Here is a 20,498-nt window from a genome sequence, read left to right on the forward strand (position 1 = left end):
TTCATGTTATCATTATTATATGGATCTTAATGTAAACTACTTGCATTTTTTCAGGAAGTGTGCCCTTCTGTGGTTTATTATTTTGTGTTCTGGTGCTTTTTATCACAATTATAAACCATGAACACTAATCATGGTCACTAACATAGATCTTAGTAAAAAGTGGTCAAAAAATTTGACCCAGCATCAAAAACATATCTTGATAAAATTTTTATTGTTAAAAGTAACTAACATACTGGCTCTGGGCATCTTTTGGCATGGTTTTTGCTACAGAAAACCTATTTAATTCATTAAAGTTTTTGCCTTGCTTTAAGTGATTTTTGAAATTTTGGGGTATCTTTTCCTGGAGCATGGAACTCACTGCATTGCCAAAGTGTGTGTTTGCTCACACATCTCTATTCTCATACACTCTAATCAATTATGTTTTGCTTTCTTGTTGCAATTATTGCTTGAAAGACAGGTAGAATTTTTAATCAATATTACTCCAAAATAAAGCCATCTGAATGAGAAGCTTGTAATGTAAGTGGGAAGGTTTTAGTAATTGTGGTATTCTTCATTCTCGGGCATCCCCATGAATTCCATAAGCACCTGTGCTCCCGGGTTTATGTGAACACATGTAAAACCTATGAATTAGCCAAAAAGCTGGAAACACCAATATCCTTCAGCGGGTGAATGGTTAAACAAAGCATCAGACTAGGTGATGAGACTACTCAACCAAAAATTGATACATCAACAATGTAGATGGACTTGGACTTCTGCTGAGTGAAAAAGCCACTTCCCAAAGGTTATGTACTCTGTGATTCCAGTTATAGGACATTCTTGAAATAACAAAATGATAGAGATGGAGAAAAGGCTAGGGAGCAGAAGAGGGGTAGGTCGTAGGTGTGACTAAAAGGAATAGAACAAAGGAGACTTGTGGTGATGGCCACATGAACTCCATGTGACATAACAGTGTTGAACTACACACACACACACACACACACACACACACACACACAAGCACACATACAACAGAAAGAATCTGAATATGCTCAGTTGGTGGCACCAATATAAATTTTCTAAAATTATCAGAGTTATATGAGATGTCAACACTGAGGGAAGGTGAAGGGGGCACGGACTTCCTGTCCATTTCTTTGGGACTTCCTGTGAGTCTCTATTTCAAAATTAAAAGTTGCAGGGGTACCTGGCTGGCTCAGTCAGAAGAGCACACAACTCTTGATCTCAGGGGCATGAGTTCAAGTCCCACATTAGGTGTTGTGATTACTTAAATCAACAAACTTTTTTTAAAAAGTTGTAGAGAGGGTAGTACAACGAATCTCCATTTGGATCCCCCATGCTTACCTCTCCTTGATACTATTCTGCTGCAGTTCCCAAGCATCATATTATTTCATCCATAAATATTTCGACGAAGTGAGAATCTTTATTTTTATACGTAACTATAATTCTGTGAATAACCTCAGGATGGTAGGTATCTAATTCCTAGATGTTTTTCCTTCTTAATCCATCAGGGTTCATTACCTCAATTCATTATAGAATTATTTCTTATTTTTCTTTACAGCTTTTCCTTTTCCATTTTTTTTCCCTTTCTTATCTTTTGGAGAAGTCTTTCCTTTCTTTTGCAATTTTAGTTCTTCAAATCTCCCCAATCCTTTCCGGACCATTATTCCGCGCCACCATGCCTGAATCTGAAAAAAGATAAACCCAAACAACATCAGCTGGTATCACTCTGGACTAGGGATGGTGATCTCTTTGTTCTGGATATTTAATTCTAAAGATGTGGAGAATGGAATGTCATTAGAACTTCACCTTATTTTCTCTCTCAACTGGCCAGTCATCTTGGCAATCTCAGTTCCCCTTGGCTTGAACTTTTTTCAATGCCGCTTATCACTTTCTAACAGACTATATAATTTTATGTTTTATATTTCAGGTCTTCTTTTCCATCACACTAGACTTTAAGCATTAAAAGGACAGAAAAAAATCTGTTTTGTTCACTGATGTACTTCCAGTGCCTAGAACAGTGCCTGGCATATGGCAAAAGGTCAATAAGTATTTGCTGAATGAATGAACAAATGAGTGAACGAAGCGGGTGAGCTATGCTGTTTTATGTAAGGGGGCTCACAGGGACGAGGAGATGTGCGCAGGGACTGAACAACGGACTGAACAAAGTGAGGGCCAGAGTCCTGTCCATATCCGGGGCAAGCATCTCTGAGCAGAGGGAGGAGCAGGCTTGGGCCCTGGAACAATTCTAAGGATCTGTTTGTGATGTGAAAACGGGACAGATAAGATGGGAAGTGACAGCAGTAGCACATCCGTTCAGGTGGGAATTTTCCCAGGGAACAGTATCGCCCTCTAGAGGCGTTCTAGACATTTACGGGGCTTTCTGCGGTCTCCAGATTTAGCAGTCTTCAATTGTGTAACGTGTACCCTGGTCTACTGAGACTTTTCCAGGGGATGCAGGCTTGGATAAGCTGGAGGCAATCCATTTCCAGAGCTTCAACTTGCATGCGCACCCCTTCCTACGATGTGTTCCTCGGAACCCAGCTGCTGGTTCTCCATTCCCACCTCTGCCTTCACAACTGCCACCTGAATCTGACTAGAGTGTGTTGCTCTAGACTCCAGAAACCTCTGGAACACCACAAAAAAGATAATACAAGGCAGTAGTATTGAAAAAACAAAACAAACAACAACATAAAACAGACTCTTAAATACAGATAACAGTGGGGGCGTGATTGGACTAGGTGAAGGGGTTAAGAGTATAAACTTCCAGTTGTAAAGTTAAGTCATGGAGATGAAAATTACAGCACCAGAATATAGTCAATAATATTGAAATCACATTGGATGGTGACCGACGGTGACTGTGGTGAGCACTGCATAATACACAGAATCGTCAAATCAATACATGACGTACCTGAAACTAATATAAAATTGTGTTGATTATATTTCAATAGTAAAAGACTAGTAGTATTGATATTGGCTCTAGAGACTAGGTAACCAATTCTTTTGTAAAGCAAGTGGTTCATAGCTCTTTGCCTTCAAGAAAATTGAAAGAAGACCAGTTGATTTGCTGGCTAAGAGCCTGTTGTCTGATTTTTTGGGACATAAATCTGGAAGAAGTTCAGAGATGTGTGAAGCAATACTATTTGAAACAAAAAAGGATGGGCAAAAAAAAAAAAAAGCTTCTTCCATTCTTGTCAACTTGGCCATGTAAACAAGGTTCATCTGTAAAATGAAAAATGGGAATAGAACTGATGTCAACACTGTCTCATTCTAGCAATAAGTAACATTTATGTGGGGATATACAAACTATGTGGAAAAGTCTCGTCTGTGTATGTATTTCTTCCCCCAAATCCTAGAAGTCAAATAATTATCCACCAAAATTTTTAATAGATTTTATACTCTTTTGGTCAATTTTATACTACTAATGACTCAATCCAAGACATAGGAAAACTTATGACCACAAAAAATTTTAATTTTAGAACTTAATGTGTATAAAAATTCGTGTTGCCTGAAAGTATGAAAGGTCATCTATAAATGACTTAAAATTATATATAATATATATATAACATTAACATCAATTCACATGAAAAAGTGAAATATACATGTTCAAGAAGAAAGTGAACATAAAATTTCTGCCAAAAAAAAAAAAAGCTTGCTCAGGTATTTGTAAATGGACATAAATTGATGTGACTGACATATCAAATCATAGTGTTATTTAGATTTCACTGGGTACATTTAAGGTACTGATATAAAAGTCCTATTTTAAGATGTCAATATTTAAAACTCACTGGCAAGTAAATCCTTGGCAATAATGTAAACTTAGTGGCAAAAAAATTAACAATTTTTCTATTTTTAAAAATAATTTTTAATGTTTATTTTTGAGAGAGAGACAGAGTGCAAGCAGGGGAGGGGCAGAGACAGAGGGAGACACAGAATCTGAAGCAGGCTCCAGGCTCTGAGCTGTCAGCACAGAGCCCAATGCGAGACTTGAACTCACAAACCATGAGATCATGACCTGAGCCAAGGTTAAATACTTAACTGACTGAGCGATCTAGGCGCCCCTAAATGTCAATTTTAAAATGTGCAAAAGGGCACATGGTTTTTTGCAATACTTTTAGGAAGTACCCAAAAAGTATTATTTTTATTCTTCCAGTGTAGCCATTCCTGAGAATATACATATTAAAATAAATAAATTACTGTGCTTTTTCCTTTATGTTGCAGCTTGGGCATTATTTTCATTTATTAAAATTATGTTTGGGCACCTGGGTGGCTGAGTAGGTTACATCTCTGACTCTTGGTTTCAGCTCAGGTCACAGTCTAACAGTTGGTGAGTTTAAGCTGCTGCTTGGGGGTCTCCATGTCTTTGTCTCTGTCTCTCTATCAAAATAAATAAATAAACATTTTTTAAAATTATGTGGTTTTGGTAGGTTATATTATCTGAGTTTAATTTCAGAAGAGGAAAGAAGGTATCAGATAATATATATCACCAAAGAGAGGATGTTAGGTTTGATACAGTTAAGGGCCATTGACAGCAGAGACTGAAGACTGACTCTTGCTCTGGGTCAAAAGGAAAATCATGGATTTCAGCAGAGCAGTGATATGATCTGACCTATGTTTTAACAGCATTGGTCTGACTGCTAAGTGGAAGATATACTGTAGGCAGCACAGATAAAGAAGCGAGGGTACTAGTTGGAGGACTAAGGTGGTCATCAGTCTGAGGGGCAGTGGGGGCTTGGACAGTTGAACAGAGAATACTGCACACCGACTGAAGTGGACACTGGCCGGGCCGGGCCTGTCTGGGAGCATCCCATGTCTCCATGGGCGAGGTGGGCAAGGAGGAGATGACAAGGTTCTTTGCTCTCCCTCCTTTTTAAAGGCTTTTCGATCCTAGCTAATGGCAGAGAAGAACTCTGGTCTCTATACCCCTGTTCCATCAATACCTTCACTTCTGATTTTTAAGCCTTATCTTAGTGACTTTGAAGCTTTTCAGTCCTTTGAAGAGTCCAAGAACTTTAGACTGTTTGGGGAATTTGAAGTTTTGCTTTCTTTCCCCTGTTTGTTGTCTTCTTATCTGACAAAGACACAAAAAACAAAAATGCAAAACTGCTAAGTTGGTATTCTGAGTTTCCCTTGCTTCATTCTGAAGGATATAGAGGAAATAAGAGTCTCTACTCTCGGTGAGGACAACGTATAGATGTGTAAAGAGCAGCCCCAGAATAGTCTGTAATATGTTTAACGTTAACCCCTTTCCAAAGCAACTGTGAGTGTGCTATCCAGAATATTTGCTGATTTTACCTTTGTTGCCTTTATATTCATGTTTCTTTTCATCTTCAAGTATTCCCAGATAGCCTGGGTGCCTTCAGCACACACTTCTCCTGGGGGTTCCTCCATAGGATTGTTCATCAGGGTCAACACCTTTAGACTCATCAGGCTGTCCAAATCCTCTGGAAGACAGGTGATCAAGTTGTCCTCAAGCAGCAATTCTTTCAAAGCTGAAACAGTTTTCTTTTTAATGATCAATTTATCTTAAGAACAAGTAAATTCAAACTGTAGATTTTAAAGAACAGCCTGGGTGGCTCAGTTGGTTAAACGTCTGACTTTGGCTCAGGTCCCTATCTCACAGTTCATGGGTTTGAGCCCCGCATAGGGCTCTTGGCTGACAGCTAGCTCAGAGCCTGGAGCCTGCTTTGGATTCCGTTTCTCCCTCTCTCTCTGATCCTCTCCTGCTCATGCTCTCTCTCTCTCTCTCAAAAATAAATAAAACTTTTTTTAAAAGTTTATTTAAAAAAAACCCAAAAATCCCCCCTTGCTGATTTCATCTCTCTGGGTCAACACTTTTCCTTTTATTCAAGTAACTTAGTGACCTAGTGCAAACCTACTGTAGGACCCCCAGCTCCAAATTCTGGCATGTAGTAGGTGTTCAGTAAATTATTGTTAGTAGTGTAATGACTATCTGGATGAATGCTAATTTTTTTTAGCATTTGCTATTTACTCCTCTATTCAATTTACAATAAGCAGTCTTATGGCCTTTGTGAGGTTCTTAGTGGTACTAATCAGGCATGTGGCTTTCCTTGTCTCACTAGTGAGGCATGCAAGGAGGTAATACAGTAGGGCAAAGCTCTCTGAACGTTGAGATTGCTCTTTGGTGAATCAAGGAAATGGAAATGCTGGCCTCACACTCCACTAGGCTGAGGATCTACTAAGATTCCTCACCTTGTGCTTGGCAAATGGAATCTGGAAGTTGCTTAAGCAAGTTGTGGCGGCAGTCAAGAACTTCCAGGTGAGGCATGGATCCCAAGGATGTGGGCAGGTACTCCAGATGATTGTTCTCTATATGCAGCTCTTTAAGATTCTGAAAAACATGGCAGTAGACCATAGTGATCCTTACGGTGATAAAAAAAAAAAGAATTGTAATAACCAGAATCAGTAGTGATTTCTCATGCTCTTTCAATGGGGATACTATGCATTAGGGTAAAGGGGAAAACATGCTTAAAAAACCAACATCCAAACATAAAATTATTTTTGGGTAAAACCATTAGACATGGTTCCCATCTATGCAGGGAAAAGAAAACGGGAATCTAGCATTTGCTTCACAAGAACTTTATGGGAAAATAATTGATAATATAAGTATATATATCATTTGCTGGCTTTCAAAAGCTAATTATCTGTAGCAACTGCTACAGAACTGAAATTACCTCAAGTATCCATCCAGCGCTGCCCAAGCAGAAGAAGTCAAAATGTGTAGATAATGGGTTAACTATTTTCAAATTCGCCAGATAAAAATATAATGTTTGCACATCACCCTACGATTTCAGAGAGCATGGTGTGGCATGGCATGTCAAGGAGCAAGATGAGGAGGAGAAGTCTGAACACAGGGCAAAGCAATGGAGAATCAGAAAGAGGACCTCCGTGCCACAGGTGAGAAGCACCTGTGCTTTACAAACATGCTGTTGCTCAGTTCCACGACTGGGGGGTGGAGGTGTGTGTGGCCCGCACCTACTTTATCATTAGTAAGAGTGCAGTACCACCGACATGGGAAAAAATATCAATTCTTTAAAGTAAACATTAAGACACAGTGGTAGGTCTCCTTTGAATGACGTTATCTTGTTGCTTTGTTAGGATTTAGCACAGGGCTGTGGACCCATAGCCACAGGAAACTGGGGCAACGTTAAAGAACCCTGATTTGCTCACCATCATGCAGGAAGGGACCCATCCAAAATGCAGGCTCCTAGCCATGGGCACTTCAAAATAGCACAATTTAGCTTTGCGCAGTGGCAGTATCGTAGCCAATGAGGTTTATCCGAGGCGCGATTATTGCTAATTGAAAACTTTTCCCAAAATAGCACAATTTTCAGGAGCCTCCTACAAAAGCTAGAAATTAAATGTGAAGCGGTGGGGCTCAATTTATGCAAGTGAAACCCGCCAAGCTGTACAGTGAAAAGGAATATGGCGCAGCACAGCCAACAGCAAAATCACGTTCTCTGAGTACAGATCCGGGGGCTCAGGAAAACAGCGGAAACTGCAGAGTAGAATAATGACTGCTTGTTAGGGGGTTGAAAATCTAGTGTGGGTGATTCTACACGCAGCCTGTGGGGACACCACTGTGTGATCTCAGTATCAGCCAACTTAAGGAATCAGTGGGCATGTACTTTGCCTAATCATTTGGGGAGGCTTACCTGTAGTTTACTAATGTCTTCTGGCATATAGGTGAGCTTGGCTCCCTGGTCTTGCCCAATGTATAATTTCTCTAAAGACTCTAAAGAAAGGATTTCTTCCGGAAATGAAGCAAATTGATTTCCTGTTAATCCAAGCATCTTCAGTTTTGAAAGGGAGCCAAAATCTGGAGGTAGCTAGAAGTATTCCAAAAAGATGAGTTTTAGGTCAAGATTATTTTTAACAGTGAAAACATAAATTGGGCTTTTATTTTTGAGGTAAATTGATAAATATCAAGTAGAGCAATTTAGCAATTCCTACTGATAAAAAGTTTGCACACATGTTTGCATATAGAAGATTTACACTTTGTAGATCTAAAGTCTGGAGGGGCTCTTGGGTGGCTCAGTCAGTTAAGCGTCTGACTTTCGCTCAGGTCATGATCTCATGGTTCATGGGTTTGAGCTCCGCAGCAAACTCTGTGCTGAATGTTTGCTCAGAGCCTGGAGCCTACTTCAGATTCTGTGTCTCCTTCTCTCTCTTCCCCTCCTCTGCTTGCACTCTGTCTCACTCTCTCTCTCAAAAATAAATAAATGTAAAGAAAAAGAATTAAAAAAATAAAGTCTGGAATTTTCCTTTTTCCCTTGAGCCTCTCTGCTCTTCACTTTCATGCACTGCTTTACACTGAAGCGATTTTAAACCTACTTTATTGCAAATTTTTGAATGGTAAGGTAACAAATGCTTGATACTGCTGAAAAAGTACTAAAGTTATTGGTGTATTATTGCAACTATTATTGCAAGTTCCGTTATTGGAACTGATCAATTTAGTAACATGACCTCTCACCCCGAAAGTCTTTCGCTCAGCAATTTAGAAACATCAGGTGAAATCTCAGTTGGAAGCAAACCATGAAAACTATTATGATTTTATCTGGTCATATTCTGCCTTCCAGTCAATCCCAAGGTTTACAGCCCTTTACAGGTATTAGGTAGACGTTTCAGAGACTCTCAGACTGTCAGGGCTGGAAGGCCTTAGAAAGGTCATCTGTTCTAATCCTTTAATAGGATGGCTGAATACATTCCACAGCCAGCCAGCCAGCACACGGTTAACCACCCCCTCCTGGAATGAGAAGCTCATTACTTCGATGGAGACCTCTAATCACCAGATTTCCTTCTTTTGTCAAGTCAAAGTCTCTTCTGTTCACCTATTGGTCTCTTTCCGGCACTCTGGAAGCACATGGAAAAATCTCATTCTTAAAGCATGGGATGGTCTCCCTAGTGATTATGTCACAGAGACACCTGTTTTCTCACAGGAAAAAAAGCCCAGCTATATATCTCAAGAGCTTCTTAACTCCTGAACTGCCTTCCTTTATCTGGCTTTACACCTAATGGAGACATTGTTTCCCACAGTTCCCTGTCTCAGCCCTGGCTTCTCCCCCGCCCATTCCTCAGTCCTCACTCTCTGATTCAGGAGAATAGTTAACAGTTCAGCTCAGCCTGACCCCTCGATAGATGGTGGGATAGATAAATTGGGGAATAGGTCAAAAGAAGGCCCCCTAGATGGATAACATAACAGTAAGTCACACACCTGCAATCTTTCATATTTTTCTCTTTATTGGGCCGGGGGAAGGCCGATTGTCCTAAAAATGCTAGAAAATATTTATTAGTTTTATTTATTCATTTACTTATTTTTTTAAGTCAATCTCCAGGGAAGCTGCTATTTAAGCTTTCATTCCTGGCTGTTTCAAAATTCTTCATCAGGCACTTAGATCCTTTTAGAACAAAGCATCCAAAAATAATAGGGAAATGTTTTTCAATCTAACCCCTTCATCATAACCTAGTAATTTCATATCGCTGTTCAGTCAGCTCACAGGCTTAGCTTTTCTTTTTCAAAGCACATTGAATGTTAAAAGATTTTTTTAAATTTTTTTAGTGTTTTATTTACTTTTTGAGAGAGGGAGAAACAGCATGAGCAGGGGAGAGTCAGAGAGACATGGAGACATAGAATCTGAAGCAGGTTCCAGGCTCTGAGCTGTCAGCACAGAGCCTGACGTGGGGCTTGAACCCATGCACCATGAGATCATGACCTGAGCTGAAGTTGGATGCTTAACCAACTGAGCCACCCAGGCACCCCAAAAGATTTTTTTTCAGGATATTCAAGATCCAATAATTAATCCCATCACAGTCACAGTAAAGTACAGTGGAAGTAAATCTGGATGCCTAGAAAACCTACAGAATGTCAAATGAGGACAATTATTACCGATGTTCTCACTGAGCTCTACCCAGTCTATGGATGAGTTCTCCCTTAACAGAAACGTACCATACAAATAAAATCCATCTAGACACACACTGAAAGCTACTTTTGCCTCCACCCAGGCAAGAAAAAGCTACTGGCCAGGATCCAGGAGCCAGAAACCCATCAGGAAAGTCTTTGGGGTGGGGAGGTAAAGAGCTGGTGTAAAGGTCACGTGTCACTATACAGACAAATGCACTGGGAGGCTACTGGAGGGATTAGCGTAATAGGAAATGAGAAAAACAAGCAAAACCCAGAAATACCATCATAAGAACTGGAGAATAACAGGCAATGGTTAGAGATTTTCACATTCAGTATAATAATATTGAACACGACCACATTTCAGTGCAGCTTGACTTGTGGTAAAACTTGGTATTGGATGAGGCTTATCTTTGTTAAGGAGCCATCTGTATATGATTCCCTCTTCTATTCTGACCTCTTAAAGTGTTTCACAGGAAAGGATTAGGTATCATTCATGATTCAATATGGAATTAAATCAATGTGTTATTTTTGCCAAGAACACTTTATATTTTGAGCCTTTTGCTCCCAATGTGGAATGGCAGACTTTGTCTACTGTAAAAGGAATTTCTTACCTCAGCAGTGCAATGGGATGGGCAGAGGGCCTGCAATAAACCTCTAAAATCCTCCAAAATGGGTTGCTGCCTAAGTAGAGATTAAGCCCAAGATTCTCTTCCTAAATCCTAAATTACTAGCAAAACAGTAACTTCCTGAAAGGCAGTTTTAAAACTTTATAGCAACTAGGGAAAACAACAACCAATGCCCCCCAACAAAGTTCTCAATTAAAAATCAAATAAGAGATTAAACAAAAACAAAAATGCCCCCAACAAACCTTCAAGGCCCATGACTTCTATAAGGTATGGTGAACACAGGAGATCGGTGTCCATGGCCAGGAAAAACAGACCTATTATTTGATCATGGTTGTCGATTTCCAGATCACCTGATGTCTCCTCTACACTTGTCTTTTGCCTTTAACAGAACTGTTCTTTTTGATTTTCAAATATTAAGACACATGTGTACCCAAATCTTTTGTCAATAAACAAAACGAATGTGTGTCAACTGTAGTCAAATAAAAATATTTTTTAAATAAAATCAAATACTGCAATTAAAATTGAGCTCCCTGGGATCCTCTCCTCATTTCCTTGACTTTCTCTCTCTTCCCAGAGGCAGCCACTACTAAGAATTTAACAAGTTTTTTTTCTAGTTTATAATGTTTTAAAAATAAATGTTGATTCATTTTTGAGAGAGAGATTGAGGGCAGAGGGCCTGAAATGGGCTCTGCACTGACATGGGCTTGAACTCACAAACTGTGAGATCATGATCTAAGCCAAAGTCCAACTCTCAACCAGGGGCCCCTCTAGTTCATATTTTTATACTTTTGTTACAAATATTAAATATACACAAAGTATGTGTTATGTGTGTGTGTGTATATATATATATGTAGTTTTGTGTGATTAAAAATTTACAAATGGTGTAAGGTTCTGCAATTTGTTTTCCTTTTTAATAAACATCACAATTTTAAGATCTGTCTACGTTGACACATACTGGTTGCTCCAGTTCACTCACATGTGTTGGTTTTTAATTTTATGAACATAGCACAATCTATTTGCTCATTGCTCTACTGACACCATCTCCCATACTTCATGACTGTCAACAGTGCTGTGATGAACATTTTTGACCACGTCATCCTGCACACCTGTGAAAGAATTTGTGTAGGGACAAATCTGTTTTTGCAGTTCACCATGAGTGGAGGCCTAAGGTTGTGGGTGTCAGAAAGAAATCTGCTGTGTGAGGAAACCCTGTTAAGAGATGGTCTTTGTTAAGAATATAGACTGGGGGGAGGGGGGGCAGGGCAGGAGCCTGGGTGGCTCAGTCCGTTGAGCATCTGGTTTCAGCTCAAGTCATGATCCCATGGTTCCTGGGTTCAAGCCCCGCGTCAGGCTCTGTGCTGACAGCTAGCTCAGAGCCTGGAGCCTGTTTTCGGATTCTGTGTCTCCCTCTTTCTCTGACCCTCCCCTGCTCACGCTGCTTCTCTCTCTCTCTCTCTCTCTCTCTCTCTCTCTCTCTCTCAAAAAAAATAAAACACTAAAAAAAAAACAAAAAACAGAACATAGACTCTGGGGCCCAGCAGCTCTGGGTTGGAACTGGCCTCTGTCACATAAAGGGGCGTGGCCTTAACGCGTTAGTTAAGCTCCCAGTGCCTAGTTTTCTCCACGTATCATCGAGAAGATAACCCACGTCCAAATGAGGACATCAACATCGACTGAGGGCAGGAAAAGCCCTTGTGAGAGCACAGTGACAGCCGGGAAGGGAATAGGTACCTGGCATATTTCATTATCATCCAGCGCCAGGATCTCCAGGTTCTTGAGCGCGCAGATCTGCCGCGGACAGCATTCCAGATAGTTCTGGCTGAGATCCAGGAAGCGCAGGTTGACCAGCCGCCGGAAGGAGCGTCGCAGTGTCTGCAGGCCGGTGTTGCGGAGGTAGAGCAGGTGCAGCGAGGTCCACTTGCAGATGGGGCGCGGCACCTTCTCCAGTTGGTTCCCGCTCAGCCCAATCTCCATCATCCCCGACAGCTCGGCCAGGGTGTGCGGGATCGAGTGGAGGCAATTGTGGGACAAATCCAGCACGGACAGCTTGCTGCACTGGCACAGCGACTCGGGTAGGAGGAGCAGGCCGTTGCGAGCCACGTAGAACTTCTGCAGCCTCGTCAGGTTCCCAATCTCCTCCGGGATGTCAGTTAGTTTGTTGTCATCCAGGTCAACGATCTCCAGGTTGTAGAGAACACAGAGTTCGGGAGGAAAGACTTCAAATTGGTTTCCCTTCAGGTAGATCTCCCTCAGTTTGGTCTGGTTCACAACTTCCTTGGGCAGGGATTTCAGGTTGTTTCCGTCCAGTCCGAGCAGCTCGAGGTGGTGGAGGAGTTTGCAGAGGTCCACGGGGATCTCCGCCAGGTCGGTGCGGTAGAGGCGGAGCTCGCGCAGCCGCCGATTGCCGCTGAGGACGCTCAGGGACGAGGGCAGGAGCGGGTTGTCGCTCAGGTCCAGGCCCTCCAGGCCGCTCAGCCCGCCCAGCTCTGGGCACAGCTTTCTCAGCTTGTTCTTGTTCAGGTAGAGGATCCGGACGTTCTTTAAATGCCGAATACCCGGGGGGATTTCTTCAATCTGGTTGTTTTCCAGGTGCACTTCTTCTAAGTCTTCTAATTCTAAGATCTCTGATGGAATGGTGGTCAAGCTCTGATTAGAGGCATCAATGAAAAATGTTCTAGTAGTGGCCCGTTGTGGATCAACTTTCTGATGCATTTTAACGAAGTGTCCTGATTTTATGATGTCATTTGACATGTTGATGGAAAGTTCAAATATTCAAAATCTGAAATAGTGGGAAAAGGGGGGGGGGGGAAATCCGTTTATTCACCAGGATTTCTGTTATTAAGAGAGATAAATTTCAAGTTTAGTTGCTTGCATCGAGGGCTTGATGTTCTAACATAGCATGACATGTAGGTTTTTGTGTTTCATGCTGGGAGAAGAATTCAAGTATAAACTCCTAACAGGTTGACTTATGTGAAAAAAAAGATTGTCTATATTCAGTTTTTAAAAATCCCTATTTTGTTTCTATTTGCAGGTAGACTATAGAAGGTTGCAAAAGTTTGCTCTTACCACGAACACTGAGAAAATGCTTGGAAAAAATAACATTTTAAAATATTACATATTTTTCTTGAAGCTACCAGAGAGGATGCAAAGGAGGCTCAAAGAATGAATTCTAGAGAAGAAATCATCCCTTCTCTAAGTTAGTAGAAGACCAGTGGGCACTTTCATGCCTGGTGGCATTTTCAACTTTGGGGACTGGAAGGCAGAGAAGCTAGCCTTCCATATGCACAGGCAAAGGGACTTCTGAAACCAGGAGAAACCAGTCAAACTTTTAAAAGCCATGTATGAGGAGCACCTGGGTGGCTCAGTTGGTTAAATGTCCAACTTTGGCTCAGGTCATGATCTCTCAGTCCATGAGTCTGAGCTCCACGTTAGGCTCTGTGCTGACAGCTCAGGGCCTGGAGCCTGCTTCGGATTCTGTGTCTCCTTCTCTTTCCACCTCTCCCCTGCTCATTCTCTCTCTCTCTCTCAAAAATAAATAAAACATTAAAAATTTAAAAAATAATAAAAGAATAAAAGCTGTGGATTAGCATAGCAGAGTCTCAAATGCAGAGCCACCTCTCCCCAAGTAGACTGGGGCTGACTCAGTGACCTAGGAAAAGTTGCAGGCGATCTGGAAGTGCAAAGAGGTCCTGTCCTCTCATGCTTTTAGATCCCTAAGTCTGACTGGAGGGCGGGGCTTAAATCCCTAAGTGGGACATTTGAAATTGCTGGAAATCAAAATGAACTACAGCTGCAACCCAGAAAGAAATTAAATGGAGAAATAAATCATGTCCATGGATTAGAACACTCGATGTTAAGATGTCGGTATTACCCAAATGGATCTATAGTTTCAGTGCAACCTCAATCAGAATCTCAATAGGTTTTTTTTCTTTTTCAGTAGACGTTAGCAAGCTGATTCTAAAATTTATGTGAACATGCAGAGAACCTAGAATTGCAAAAGGCAATATTGAATAATCACAAAACTGGCAATCTTGCACTACTGGATTTATAAATCTTGTAAATCTAAGATGTTAATACTGTGTTACAGAAGACTAAGTTGTTGGTCATTAGTATACACACACACACACACACACACACACACACACACACCACACACCACACCCAAAGCCTAAGAAGGAAGGCAGAGCAGACAATGATGTGATGATGGGTAGGTTGACTGTAGCATCTTTGACTTGTCTTCTAAGACGAGGACACTCCTACGGGAGCATGGGGCATCCCATCCACACAGAGCCCCAGTCCCTAGATGGAGGCGATATGCTTTGAGCCCCACACTTAATATTACTGCACCTTGCAACGCAACACTATGTGGTTTAGATCTTCACTACTATAGGGGCGCCTGGGTGGCTCAGTTGGTTAAGTGGCCAACTTCATCTCAGGTCATGATCTCATGGTTCGTGGGCTCCACCCCCACGTCAGGCTCTGTGCTCAGAGCTTGGAGCCTGCTTCGGATTCTGTATCTCCCTCTCTCTCTGACTCTTCCCTGCTCACACTCTGTCTCTCTCTCTCTCAAAAATAAATAAACATTTAAAAAAATTTAGATCCTCATTACCATATGCCTAGCCTCCAAAAGAGCTCTGGGACAGTGTTGCTCTCTGTTATTTAAAGAAAAGACTTATCATTGATTGATTATGCCTAGAATGAACTGTTTTGAGCATTTGTCATTTGATCATTAGGTAGATTGATTTAATACTGTTCGGTCCTGCAGGATAAAACTTCCAGTGTCCTAAATATAAACTACTGACAATACTGAAGGCTCCTAGAAAATCCATAGTACACAGCTTGAGGTGATACTAGAAATGAAAATAGAGAACACCCAGGATACTATGTGTGCTAAGCTCTACTCAGTGCCTATAATCTATCACTAGGACCCTGAGAAGCAGACACCGTTATGATCTGTTTTACAGATACAGATACTAAAAGGGCTTTTCTCAGAACATAGTAGGAAGTGGGGGTCGAGGGTAGAATTTGTCTTAACCTTACCAAGGATATTTACATTGTTTACAAGAAGCCTGGTTTTGATTAAAACCAGTCGTGGGTGTAAGCATTCGGGTCTGATTTTCCTTTGCAGCCCTTCAGGCAGAGTCATCTGGGGAAGATTCTTGCGGACGAGCCATCTGATTAGGGTTAATGAACTTATTTTTCCTAATATTCATCTTGATCCATGATGAGACCTGCCTAGAATGTCTGAATGTGTGTGTTCATGTGCTATCTCGGCAGAATCATAGAGCCCGCATGTGTCTGGATCCAATTTGATAGCCTCTGAAAGCTATATATATTATACATCCATCAGCAGACTTAATAAAGGAGGTTGTAAAGTCAGGATTTGCAACAGCTTGGCCAGTAATTCAACCACAGTAAATAAGAATGAAGAAGATTGATTCCTTATTTGGCTATTTTCTTCATAGGGATTGCTACCTCAATGTGGTCAAATTAACTTGTTCCAAATCGATATCACTGTGGAATGTCTAAGTGTCATAACTGCTGTGTCATTTCAGGAAGCCGGGGTTTGAGTAGTTTAATAGTTAGCTCTTTTTTTGTTTAACTTTAATGCCTGAGAAAACCTTTTAGGAAAATGATCAACCCTCTCACATTTCCATCAAGTGTTGACACTTTTGTTTCCAAGTCTGATTACACCAACTGGATAGATAACATTAAGTTCCTGCGGTTAACGTGACTCTGAGACCATAAATAACCACTTCTAGTTAAATTAGTTTCAACATTTTACTTAAAACACCTGGGAGACCTTCTCCCTTTCATACAGACAAGCAAAAAGCCTCAATACACCTAGGACTTGAGAATCATGTAATGGTAATCCTTTGCTTTGATAACAATTTCTGGAAAACCATAAAATTCCTTGAAAAATGTTTAAGTCTCTTCTCAAGTACTACTGAATGAAGATTCATAAAATTCAGACTTGAGTGGAAAACTATTAAAAGCAAGCAACTTGAGATTTTCAACAGAGGCAAGGAAGAATCTAATTTGGTCGGACAACAATAAAGGAAGATCCCGGGTGTTACATTGTGATACAATATATATTTGGTCTTTGTTCCCGAGTTCCTGATACAAGAGCTTCGAAAACCTTTGGTTATTGCTTAGTGGTTGCAGAGGAGCATCTTTTGTTATTCATAATAAGCCCCATTCAACCACACCTGAGTTCTCACGCTGCCCTCACTCTTGTTTGGCACCCGGATAGCTTCCTGACGGCAGCTGGTTGCAGAGGAACCGCCCACGTGATTAGAGGGGAGGAACTTTCAGCCCCGGACCTCAGGGGAGGGGAGAAGGGCTGGCGGCGGAATTAATCACCAATGGCCAGTGATTTAATCAGCCGTCCCTACGTAATGGAGTCTCTATAAAAACCCTAAACGGGAGGTTACCGGAGAGCTTTTGGGTCAGTGCTGTAAGGGTCATGTGCCCAGGGAAGGCATGGAAACTCTGCGCCCTTTCCCGATGCCCTCTCTTCCACACATGCATCTCTTCCGTTTGGAAAGAAACTTCCTGAATGGTAGTTTTTCGAATACAGCGGTAACAGTAAGTAAAGTGTTTCCTTGAGCCCTGTAAACCATGAAAGCAAATTCTTGAACTTGAGGGACCCCCTGACTGGTAGTCTGTCGGTCCTTGTGACAACCTAAGACTTGCGGCTGGCCTCTGAAGTGGGAAGCAGTCTTGTGGGACTGAACCCTCACCCGGTAGAATCTGTGCTAACTCTGGGGACAAAGTCAGAATGAAACATTTCGACACCTACTTGGCGTCCTCAGAGAACTGGAGACTTGCTTCTTTGGAAAACACGCAGTTGGTGTTAGAGTGTTTTGTAAGTAGAAACTTCATAATTAGTCCTGGGATACTGAGACACGATATGTTTTCTTAAGAGAAATAAGAAGAAAAGAGGTCTATAACCTGATAATGAGCTTTGAAAGGTTTGTAGGTGAAGAGCTCTACCAAGCACAGGGCCAGTAACCCTATCCTTTTGAAAACCTCAGATCAGTCACTTAAAGGTAAAAGAGGCCTTAGAGAAACATTTTGTTTGCTGGAATTGTTAGCTTGTGCCGCACCAGTGTGCCTGTATCACCGTCGGCACCATCTGAAATGGCTGCTCAGGACTTGTCTTTAAAAAGACTCAAAATGTCACTTTACCCATTTTCCATATCTACCACACATATCCCCAAACTATAGATCTAGTCATTCACAGACCATACCTTTTTTCTTCTAGAATGTGTTTTTCTTTTTCCAAAGTATTGTCTTGCACAATGGGCAACAAGGTTTGAGACACTATTTACTACTGGTCACTAATTTACTTTCTCATCTCCTCAGACAATAAGAATGTAAACTTTTCTGACAACTCACTCCACTCTTCTTTTATCCATGGGCCAAATCGTTTCTTTAAAAAAATTTTTTTTTGATGTCTTTATTTTGAGAGACAGAGACAGAGAACGAGCTGGGGAGGGGCAGAGAAAGGAAGACTTAGAATCTGAAGCAGACTCCAGGCTCTGAGCTGTTAGCACAGAGCCCTATGCGGGGCTCAAACTCATGGACTGTGAGATCATGACTTGAGCTGAAGTCAGACACTTAATTGACTGAGCCACCCAGGCACCCCCCAAATCAGTTTTTCAATAACAACTCTCATTTTTCCACCTGCATATTCGGTATCTAAATAACATGTATGCATGGTCAATACCAGAAGTTGGCACTTAAGAAATTCACCAGAAAATTCAACCAGGAATTTACTCTGTTCTGACACTTGATAGCAGCTCCGTTGACCTAATGGGTGTGTTAAATATTAATTCTCCCAGATCCTTTGACTTCTATCTCCATGTTAGCAGGAAACCACTTACCTAGACCCTATTATCTCAAGACAGGACTTTCTTAGATCATAGTTAAACACCAATCTGTTGGCCTTTTAAATAGTTAAAAGAATCATTTCAAAAATATTTCTATAAAACAATAGTCAAGGATGTGTCTGTTAAGTTACTTATATAAAGATACACCTACTAAAGCTTCCTCCTATACGGTGCCAGAGAAAGGTAAATACTGCCTTTTACAGGGGTGCCTGGGTGGCTTAGTCGGTTTAAGTGTCCAAGTTCCGTTCAGGGCATGATCTCACAGTTTGTGGGTTCGAGCCCTGCGTCAGGCTCTGGGCTGACAGATCAGAGCCTGGAGCCTTCTGTGTCTCCCTCTTTCTCTGCCTCTCCCCGACCTGTATTCTGTCTCTCTCAAAAAATAAACATTAAGAAAAATTAAAAAAAAAGAAAAATAGGTACTACATACTCTCGTATATATATATATTTTTTGGTTCTGACTTCTAGAAAACCGAGATGCAAGTTAGACCTCCTGACACATAAGCACCCAGTGAATCCACTTAAGTTTTCTTTAAGCCAGCTCGGCAACATCTGTTTCCCCCACCTCTCTGCCCCACCGTCAATGATTCTCAAATGGAGGGTCTTTAAAATTACATCCCTCCTCCATTTGGAAATCATTGAGTTAATGAAAAATGTACTGATGGAAATGAGTAGTACATGTGGTCAGTATTTTTTTGAGCATTCTATTTGATATGCGTTTTGATACACAGGCTGTAGTTCTGTGCAAATATTGTTTCGTTTTGTTAAGGTGGATAGGGAGAACCATGCTTTAAGTGCTATTTGGTGAAAAGCAGCTCTTTTCTGTTTATTCTGTTCTGACCTTTGTTTATTAGATTGGCGCTTCTTGCTTGGCCTCCCTTCCCCTAGAGCAGCAACTCATCCCTAACCTCTCCTTACTTTCCTCTACTTGACGCCAAATACTTGGGGGAGGGATGGGGAGGGGACAGCAGGTGCTGAATTGTGCCCACATTCACCCTGGAGTATTTCAAACTACCTCCAGGCCTTGTTTGTAGAATGGGGCTTAAATGAAAACCGTATTTTCTAACATGTTTAACCTGAAATAATTCAAGAGATGCTTACAGAGACCCCTGCCTTCTAGCACAATGCTTAATAGTGGAGTGCTCTTCTGGAATTGCCTAGTGGGGTAGCTTCAGGGAGAGAGGTCTTGGACACTTCTTCACCTTAGAACTGTGCTCCTAAGTGTCCTGGTTTCACCGTGAGGGTCTTCCTTCTATTCCAGGCATGGAGTCTCTGGTTGGTTCCAGGGCCCTTCAAGCTGCTTCCTCTGTGGTCTGTGGTAACTCCAAGCAGAAGACCTTTCCTTTCCTCCTTCCTCTTTTTCTCTCTCCCACATCCAAGTACCAAATCCTGAGCATGTTACCCTGTAGCCCTTGCTGGGCTTTGTCCCAGTCTTCTCCTTTCACTGAGTCCAGCCTGGGCTGAGGCCCTCTCTCTGCTGGGCTACTGTGGCTGCTTCAGCGTCTCCCCTAGGGCCTGTCATCCACCGTCCACCAGCTGCTTCCTGTCTGAGGGCTCCCAGCACCCTTGCCCTCCAACAGCTGTGCTTCTCAGAGGATGCACAGAGCTCCATGTGGATCTGGCCCCTGCCTGCCCCGCCCCCCAACATACTCATCTGGGGAGCCCCAAGTGCCTGTGTGTCTCCAGCACCTACCAAGCAGTTCCGCCTGGTGCGGATTCACTGGGACCTGTCGGGAAGTCACCTCCCACTAAAAGCCCTCCCGGATACCCCTTGCCCGGACACAAGGCTGATCTACATACCCCATTAAGCTCCCTGGGCTCCGCAGCTTATCCGTCCCGGTGCTACCATGTGCTTCTGTACTTGGCCCCCGCAGGTATGTGCACACTTTTGGGGAGGGGACTGTGTCATAATTGTCATTGTAGCCCTGGCTCCTACCCCATCAGCTGTGCCCCCTAAACCTCAAGAACTTCTCCCTGCAAAGGAACCGGAGCACCCTCCGTCTGTGTGTTTTGTTTTGTTTTGTTTTTTAACCCAGGCCAGGGTGACTCTGAGCCGGACAGAGT

General features: G+C 41.9%; 1 protein-coding gene and 1 pseudogene across 5 annotated transcripts; one reads left to right on the top strand and one right to left on the bottom strand.

Annotated features, from left to right (window-relative positions):
* Positions 1-1,397: 1,397 nt before the first annotated feature.
* Positions 1,398-20,296, bottom strand: LRRIQ4 (leucine rich repeats and IQ motif containing 4). Of its 5 annotated transcripts, none has more exons than XM_029939920.1 (7): positions 20,235-20,296; positions 12,274-13,321; positions 7,671-7,844; positions 6,208-6,346; positions 5,290-5,486; positions 4,935-5,065; positions 1,597-1,682 (listed from the first exon to the last, which is right to left on the bottom strand). In XM_029939920.1, the coding sequence occupies exons 2-6, from the start codon at positions 13,291-13,293 to the stop codon at positions 4,937-4,939; spliced, it is 1,659 nt and encodes a 552-aa protein (XP_029795780.1). In that variant the 5' UTR covers positions 13,294-13,321; positions 20,235-20,296; the 3' UTR covers positions 1,597-1,682; positions 4,935-4,936. The 5 variants fall into 5 exon arrangements, with proteins under 5 accessions (XP_029795783.1, XP_029795779.1, XP_029795780.1 ...); XM_029939922.1 differs by lacking the exon at positions 1,597-1,682 and adding an exon at positions 2,564-2,622; XM_029939921.1 differs by lacking the exon at positions 1,597-1,682 and adding an exon at positions 3,165-3,216.
* On the top strand, positions 7,255-7,365 carry LOC115293001 (annotated as a pseudogene).
* Positions 20,297-20,498: the final 202 nt, after the last annotated feature.

The sequence above is a fragment of the Suricata suricatta genome, chromosome 5 (assembly GCF_006229205.1).
Source record: "Suricata suricatta isolate VVHF042 chromosome 5, meerkat_22Aug2017_6uvM2_HiC, whole genome shotgun sequence".
NCBI classification, from domain to species: domain Eukaryota; kingdom Metazoa; phylum Chordata; class Mammalia; order Carnivora; family Herpestidae; genus Suricata; species Suricata suricatta.

Bases quoted from the DNA above. Each gene is read 5' to 3' on its own strand.
- LRRIQ4 (XM_029939919.1), bottom strand. From the start codon at position 13,293: ATGTCAAATGACATCATAAAATCAGGACACTTCGTTAAAATGCATCAG. The intron at 5,487-6,207 runs GTGAGGAATCTT...AAACTGTTTCAG, and splicing joins TTCCATTTGCCAAGCACAAG to CTTTGAAAGAATTGCTGCTT. The intron at 1,683-5,289 runs GTAAAATCAGCA...ATCTTTTTTCAG, and splicing joins TGAATATAAAGGCAACAAAG to ATTCAGGCATGGTGGCGCGG.